At 36.7% G+C, this 8,814-nt stretch overlaps 1 protein-coding gene across 1 annotated transcript; it reads left to right on the forward strand.

Moving 5' to 3' along the window:
• The first annotated feature begins 5,375 nt into the window (after window positions 1-5,375).
• LOC148019109 (phenylalanine ammonia-lyase-like) lies at window positions 5,376-8,192 on the forward strand. Its single transcript, XM_087701700.1, has one exon. It carries the CDS (start codon window positions 5,669-5,671, stop codon window positions 7,985-7,987), a length of 2,319 nt encoding a protein of 772 aa, XP_087557826.1. The 5' UTR covers window positions 5,376-5,668; the 3' UTR covers window positions 7,988-8,192.
• The last annotated feature ends 622 nt before the right edge of the window (window positions 8,193-8,814 follow it).

The following is an 8,814-nucleotide window of genomic DNA, read 5'->3' on the forward strand; positions in this document are numbered from 1 at the left end:
GGATTAGGTAAAGATTTCCTTTTTCTACTCATTCAAATGAGTTTCACTCTATTTTCAGGAGCTTATCTTGTATGGAAATTTAGTTTGAGGATAATATGTAGTCTTTGTTCTTGATTGTCATACTACCAAAGTCTAGGGATACATTTCATACTGCTATGAGTATTAATCCTCTTGAAGATGACTTTAAATACAATGACATAAAGAGTGCTTTACTTTACAGAAGAAGTGAATAAGAAGAATATTGATGTAGCTGGTACTTCTCATGCACTTACAATGAGAGGCAAAATAGTGATTGATATTAGCTTTTGGGAGTTCTTTTTTTATTATACCCTTAACTATGATTCTTAACAATACTATCAAATTTCAATATCCTCAACTATGATTCTTAGTAGCCCTATTAGATTTCAATACCTAAATGGTAGCTTAATGCCACAAGATTATGCTACCTTTGTTGTCCTATCCTTAGCAATCTCTTAATATCTCTCTCATCTGTAGAAAGAAATAGAAAGGGCTTGACTCATTCTTCCTCTCAGAACTCTAATTCTAATGCAAACTAATTTTAGGGAAATCATCACTACATTATTGATGCTTATCCACATTTCGCAAAAAAATATCTATCAAAATAATCCTTGTAATTATAAATCTCTTTTACTCTGTAGCATTCATAATCTTATTTATTTTTTTAAAATAATTTAAAGAGTATTGTAAGATGTTATATAAAGTTCTCTACATGAAATAACATGAACTTTTAACAAGTCAATGAAGTTAGATAGATAAATCATTAGTAGTTTTCTATAGCTCTAAAGGATAGAATATATTATCTAGCCAAGATCCACTATATTCAATAACTCTTCAAAAATATGTCTCTTTTAATTGTTGAACACCTCTTGTATATTTTTTTAGTACCTAAAGAATAGAATTTATGTAGCAAATATATACTAATGCAATATCTCTTCAAAATGATAGTCCCTTTTAAATCTAAATTGTGTAATGATAACTAGGAAAAATAGCAAAGACCTAGCCAAAAAAATTTCAAGCCTTATTATTATTAAGATACTTCAAACTAATTATGATGATCTTTTCATTAAGTGATACTCCAAACTATCAAGCCATATTAATCAAGAATATTTGAAAAAAACCATGAAAAATAAAAAATATCTAATAGAATACAAATAGGAGTTTTAGCCATGGTTAAGCTCCCTATTCACACAAGATCATGTATATTTATTTCATGATTTTCTTAAGTTTTCTTCAATCATAATTAAAATCTTTGATTTTTCTAATACTTTTCAGCTTTTGGATAATTGCTACTATTAGATTCAACTATGTGATAATGCTATAAGGCTATACACTTTTCAAATAAAAGTTTAAACTTTTATTAAAATATTTTTATTTTTGAAAATATTTATACAAATTACGTTTTAAAACATTTAAAAAATATTATTATTAAATATTTAAAAGATAAAATTAAGTCTTAAAAATAATTTTCAAAAAATACTTATGGTATATTAACAAGTTTTTTTTTGTAATTGTAATGCTTATTTTAAGCTTAAAATATTTTAAATAAAATTTTTATTTAAAATTTTCACTTTTTTCAAAGCATAAGATAATTATTTAAAAATCAAATTTTTTTTAACAGTATTAAAACTCATTAAAAATAAAGACTATAGCATTATCACATTATGAAATTTAATAATAAAATTTATTTTAAAGTTTAAAAGTTATTTAAAAATCAAATATTTTAATTATAATTTTAAAAATTGTGAAAAAAAAATATATGATATTGTGTGAATAGGAAGTTCAAGCATGGCTAGAACCCTTTATTCACATCAAATCAAATATGATGAGAAGATTAAAGAAGAACTTGAAATAAAGGAAGAGATCTAGAAAAAGAAGATTGAGGCACTCCATTTTTTAATCATTGTATCTAACCCTTTGAATAGTTTAATATTTTGATGACTTTTTTATTATGTAAAACGAATATGAAATATTATAAAGTTTTTCAACTCATATGATAGCCTAACAAACTATCGTATATTTGTCTTTATGATAACCTACTTTATATTGGTATTTTCCCTTGAGAAATCACTTAAGTTTATGAAAACTTTAAATAGAATATATGACCATGCTAAAATGTATTGTGTATATCTCTTTCTTGTGGTTTTTATCTTGTAAATATTCATTTATTACTTTTGCTAATATCTACAAAATACACTCCAAGGATAGATTATTATTATATATATTTATATATGTATAATCACATCTTATAATTCATGATGTAATAAAGTAAATAATATTCAAATATTTTTCAATGGTGTATATTATTGAGCTTGAACATATATCTAAAAGTCATATCTTCTTGTCAAAAACTTATAAGGTATTTACACCATTAAACTTAAAGTTATATCTTTGTTTTGTTTTGTTTCGTCAGTCATATGTGCACAACAAAGTTTTAGAAGTATTATCACAAACTAACTCATACAAGAGCTATCATAAGAACTTATATCGTAAACTTATGTCTTAAACTTAAGTTGCCTTGTGAAGAACTTCAATGTGTTTCTAACATCTTTGAATGTTCTTGAAAATTACCACTCAATCTCACCATAAGCTACCACTCAAAACTTGTTGATAGAAAGTTGTTTGCAAAAAATAATCACTTTTTTTAACTTATATTGATAAAATAAATATTACATTTATTACTTGTATGAAAACTTACTATGTATTTGTAGAGAAATACATCTAGTTGGAGACAATTATATATTCCTAGCCATATAAATACGCTGAAGCTAAGCAAACATTCTTGAGGTGCAACTTTAAAAGTAGCAATACATCCCTTCTAATGATATTTTAAATCCTCTTATTTTTCCTTTTTCACCTTGTAGGAGCCCTTGCAGGATAGTAGTATAATAATCTAATCATGTACAATAAAAGTTTAGGGGCTTTCAGGTTTGACATATACTTTTGTTATAAACGATGCAAAAGTTCATGGAACAAGGACTCCTTGTGGACGCTATGGAAGAAAAATGAAAGCACACATTGTCTAGAGAAAGAAACTCGAAGAGAAGGTTAATAACAAGAATCAAGAGAGCTTAAATAAATGGGTGCCAAAAAGAAATCATGTAGTCAAATCTCTCAGTTTCAAAACATCAAGTATTAACTTCAAGTCCCATCTTTAACATATCTTTTGATAACTTTTCTTAGTGAATAGGACTATTGGGACTACTAAAATATATGAGACTTTAAATTTCAACTAAAAAATATCTCTCAATTTTCAAAATATCGAGTACTAACTTCAAGTGCCATCTTTGCCATATCATTTGACAATTTTATCAATGAATAGAATTGTTGGGACCACCAAAATATATCAAACTTTAGATATTTCAGACAAAAAGAGAAGAGAACTACGAAATGGACTCTACTATCTCCAAAGTGGAGGAGACAACAATACCATATTCTTCTATATGTGGCAGGCTCTCTTTGGCTCTTTTCTTAATTAAGGGACTAATGAATGTGATATTTTTTGACATTTTGGTCCTAAGGTTCTAAAGCTCAAGGTTTACTATGAAAATTGGAATTAAGGATATGCAAAGGACAACAAGCCACATATGAACATTGGACTTCTTAGGCTCAAGGTTTACTATTTAAGACCAAGCAATGGACAACAAATTATGTATAGTAAGGATTCATTCAAGATCTTGTTTATAGATCAAGGACCATTAGTGTACTCTTCATAACTAGAAAGCAAATTTCACTTGTTGACTCAAAACCTCACTCGAAAACTCAATCATTATTAGAACCTGATAAAATACCATTTACTTATCCTCTTTGACATACCTCTAGGTGCCTAGGTCTTTGCCTTTTCTTTTTTGTCTTTTTCTCTCTAAGAGACTTACTTAGGTGCAAAATTTTCTAATGAGTTAAATTATCTCTTGCATTTTTCCTCTTTATAATTTATCTAGTACTCTCTCTCTCTCTCTCTCTCTCTCTCTCTCTCTCTCTCTCTCTCTCTCATGCATAAGTTGTGCTAATATCATTTATACTTATTCCCTCCTAGTCCAAGCTCTATATGCAATTGAATAGTACACTTCACAATGCTAAATTCAAGAGCTTATTATTCTCAAAATGCATTTTGCATCTTAGTCAAAACATACACATAACCCTCATTTTAGCAAAAAATATGACCTCTCTTGAGCTTATTGTTCTCAAAATCCTTTTTGCAACTTAGCCAAGATATACATATTCCTCATTATAGCTAAAAACATGGCATGTGTCATTGTTTGTTGCCTTAAATTAAAAACTAACTCGAGTGGTGAAGCAATGTGTTTAAAAAAAACTTTGCCCCATCTAGGAAATTCATAGAGCCCTCACAAAATCTATCAAGAAGACATCACACAACAATTGGCATAAAAGGCCTTCACGTGGAGGGTTCAAGAATTGTGTTTCTGCTGAAACTTTCAATCTTTATCCTTCACATGATGAGTTATAGGAAAGTTTCATGGAATAAGGTTGATTAATTCCTGTTCAAAAACTATTGCATATCTGAAAACAATTTAAAACTATTGCAGTTAATTTTGTTTCTACCACCTTTGTCCCCCTTTGAAATAACAATCAAGCATTCTTAAAGAAAGTTTTCACTAATTATGGACCTTTATGATTGGTGGATAGTTGTGCAAACCTTCATCTATAATGAGACGTTGTGGGAAGGTAAAGTAAAACATGGCTATTCCTTTGCATACGATTTGATCCATTTTGGATGATGTTCTGGAAAGCTCTGCGGGAAGCTGCTCTAAGATCATCCTTCAACTTATGTTAACCATGCCCTTCAAACTACAATGTGTGTCATTCCTTTGCACACACCCTTGTGAAAAAAAACACCACCTTGTCTTGATAGGGGACACGTGCTCTCTAAAAGTAATCATGTTTTTCTTAAAGCAATGGGAAATAAGGAGAGCTAAGGATTTGGACTGGTCTTCCTAACTGTTTTTAAACGACTTTTATAACGTAAGTGGTTGTTTCATTAAGGGCAGGTTTCCACATAGAAAAGTGAAGCGAATTCAATAAGTTTGATATTTTCTAAGAGAGACGGTTGTAACTTGTATGTGAACCTGGCTGGGTGAATGCTCGCAGAAGCTCCAGCGTCTTTAATGTCCGGCGGTCGCGTATGTCGCGAATATTTTCCCATTCTAAAATTAGTTTTTAAAGTTTCCATATCCCGATATTTTTATTTTTATTTTTTCAATCCCTGTAAAGCGGCACTCGATAGTGGGGTTGACTTGGTCATGCGCGACTAGTCCAACGCGAAGGCCAGTCATCGCCTGCATGTCTAGAGTTCTCTCTCTCTCTCTCTCTCTCTCTCTCGTGTATATATGGACATATACGTTAACCCTCTCTTCCCAAGGCCAGCACAGCTAGCCGCTAGCAAACAAGCAAAGCAAGGTAAGCAAAGAGCTTAGCTGAACTGCTTCCTTGACGCTGGAGAGAGAGAGAGAGAGAGAGAGAGAGAGAGAGAGAGACTCGCTCACATTCAACAAGAATACCCAGTTGTGAGTGTGTTGAATCCACCACAGAGAGAGAGTGTGTGTGTGTGTGTTTTTGAGAGAGTCACTCACCACAGAGAGAGAGAGAGAGAGAGAGAGAATCAGTCACCAGCTCACTTACCAGCTTAGCCATGGCCCCCACCCAGCCTTCACCTGCTGACAGCACTGCCGAGGCCAAGCTCGCCGAGCTCCATCGCCCCCCCACCTTGCCCCTCCCTGTCCACGGTAAGAACCCCCTCTTCGTCGAAGGCCCCGTCACCAAGCCCCCCCATTGGCTCAAAGCCGCCGAGGCCCTCCAGACCAGCCACTTCGAAGAAGTCCGCGGTATGATCAGACAGTTCTACGAGTCTGAGGAGATTGTCCTCCGCGGCAGCAGCCTCACTGTTGGCCAAGTCACTGCCATCACCCATCGCCCCAATGTCAAGGTGGAGCTCGATGCCGTCATGGCCAAGCCTCGTGTCGATGAGAGCTCCAATTGGGTCCTTAACAACATCCTCAAGGGTACTGACACCTATGGTGTCACCACTGGCTTTGGAGCCACCTCACACCGCCGCACAAATCAGGCTGTTGATCTCCAAAAGGAGCTCATCAGATTCCTGAATGCTGGTGTGATCGGTAGAGACATGGATGGATGCTCTCTTCCCAAAAAGTATGCCAAGGCTGCCATGCTTGTGAGGACTAATACCCTCATGCAAGGCTACTCTGGCATTAGATGGGCTATCTTGGAAGCCATGAAGAAGATCATGTGTGCCAATGTCATCCCCAAGCTTCCTTTGAGGGGTACAATCACTGCATCAGGAGATCTTGTCCCACTCTCCTATATTGCTGGGTTGCTTACTGGTAGATCAAATTCCAAGGCTATCACATCTGATGGCAAGGAAATCTCAGCCTTAGAGGCCCTCAAACTTGCAGGTGTTGAAGAGCCCTTTGAATTGCAACCCAAGGAAGGCTTGGCTCTTGTCAATGGCACCTCAGTGGGTGCAGCAGTTGCTGCCAGTGCCTGCTTTGATGCTAATGTGCTTGCCGTGATGGCTGAGGTCCTGTCTGCCTTGTTTTGTGAGGTTATGCAGGGCAAACCTGAGTACACAGACCCCTTGACTCATCAGCTTAAGCACCATCCTGGACAAATAGAAGCTGCAGCCATTATGGAGTACTTGTTGGAAGGAAGCTCATACATGAAAGCAGCAGCCAAGCTGCATGAGACTGATCCCTTGTCAAAGCCAAAGCAAGATCGGTATGCCTTGAGGACATCACCCCAGTGGTTGGGTCCTCAGGTCGAAGTGATCAGGGCAGCTACCCATTCAATTGAAAGGGAAATCAATTCTGTGAATGACAACCCTCTCATTGATGTGTCGAGGGACATGGCACTGCATGGAGGCAACTTCCAAGGCACACCCATTGGTGTATCCATGGACAACATGAGAATTGCTCTTGCTGCTATTGGCAAGCTCATGTTTGCCCAATTCTCAGAGCTTGTGTGTGACTACTACAACTCTGGGTTGCCCTCCAATTTGAGTGGTGGTCCTAATCCAAGCTTGGATTATGGTTTCAAGGGCGCAGAAATTGCTATGGCTGCATATTGTTCTGAGCTTCAATACCTTGCCAACCCTGTAACCACTCACGTGCAAAGTGCTGAACAACATAACCAGGATGTGAATTCCCTTGGTTTAATTTCAGCCAGGAAGACTGCAGAAGCCATAGAGATTTTGAAGCTGATGTCTGCCACATACATGGTGGCCCTGTGTCAAGCAGTCGACCTTAGGCATTTGGAGGAGAACATGCAGGCAGTTGTGAAGCATCTTGTCACAAGCACCATCAAAGCCACCCTTTACACTGAGAATGGCTCCTTGTTCCCATCACGGTTTTCGGAGAAGGAGCTGCTGCAGGTCGTGGATCACCAGCCAGTTTTCTCTTACATTGACAATCCTTCAAATCCCTCTTATGCCCTCCTGTTGCAGCTCAGAGAGGTGCTAGTTGAGCAAGCTCTCAGGACCCCTGCTGAAGAAAATGATAGCGAAGCCGCACCCCTCTTCAAAGCCATTCCTGTATTTGAAGCTCATCTGAAAAAGCTGCTAGAGGAGGAGGTGCCCAAGGCAAGGGAGCGGTACGACAACGGTGACTATGCAGTGCCAAACAGAATCAAGAAGTGCAGGACCTATCCTCTATACAGGGTTGTGAGGACCCAGCTGGGAACCAATCTTCTGCGCGGGACTGTGACGAGGAGCCCCGGCGAGGACATTGAGAAGGTATTCAATGCCATACTGGATGGCAAGCTGCTGCTGCCATTGCTCAAGTGCCTGGAAGGATGGAGAGGCTCTGCCGGGCCATTCACACCTCGTTCTGTGCCAGCCTCGCCCGCCGCATACAACCCTACCTACTGGGCCTGGTTCGACAATGTGAGGTCCCCTTCTGCCACAGCAGGCAAAGGATACTGGTCCCTTACTGTCTGATTGCGCCATAGCTCCAGCCTCCTGTCCCGACTGATAGTTCCATTTGTTATTCACATTTTCGTACCACACTTGGAAGAAGGCTTGCAGGCCCTAAACAAGATTAGGAGCCATCTGAAAATAGAAGAGTCAATTACCTTTTCTGTTCTCTTCTTAGATTGATTATATATTTGTGAGTTAATAATAATGAGACTTTTCTTATCTTGCACTGCCTGCCTTCATGGTAATACTTTGCCTGCCCTGCATCATGATCCTTAGAGAATATCAATATTATGAATAAAAGGTATTTACATAGCCTTCTAAAAGGCTTCTTCAAGACATAATTGTCTTAGGCCTTTGCATCATGATCCTCTTTCTTTGGGTTGTTGACAAGTAGTGAAAATTTTTAATCACATCCCTTTTTACTTTTCTGACCTTGTTTAAAGTAAAGATTTTGAGTTTCAATTCTGTTAATACAAGTTGGAGTCCCAATGCACTAGACTTTGGTAAAGTGGTCTCCTTTTTTAAGTCAGTTCAAAGGTTAAAAAAGATGACAATGCACCTTATCTCCAGGAAGAAATATCATAGGCGCTTTGCATATGGGCATTGCCCTAAGCGAATCAAAAGTCTTGAAGTTAGAAAATTGAATTAAATGTTGTTACAAGTGAGACATATGTACGTAAAAAGATATTTATTCAAACCCTCAAAAATATTTTCAAGCTTTTTAATAAATAGGAAGGTGTGATGATGTAACGTGACAACCAAGAAATAACATTGATAGGGATGATGACAAATAGAAGATGCAAGCATTGACTTTTATCCATAAAATTCTTAGTTTCATCGCTCATTTT

Source organism: Lygodium microphyllum, chromosome 20 (assembly GCF_053477565.2).
Source record: "Lygodium microphyllum isolate KBCC chromosome 20, Lygodium_microphyllum_v1.1.10, whole genome shotgun sequence".
NCBI lineage: Eukaryota > Viridiplantae > Streptophyta > Polypodiopsida > Schizaeales > Lygodiaceae > Lygodium > Lygodium microphyllum.

Coding starts and splice junctions, on each gene's coding strand:
- LOC148019109 (XM_087701700.1), top strand. CDS start 5,669: ATGGCCCCCACCCAGCCTTCACCTGCTGACAGCACTGCCGAGGCCAAG.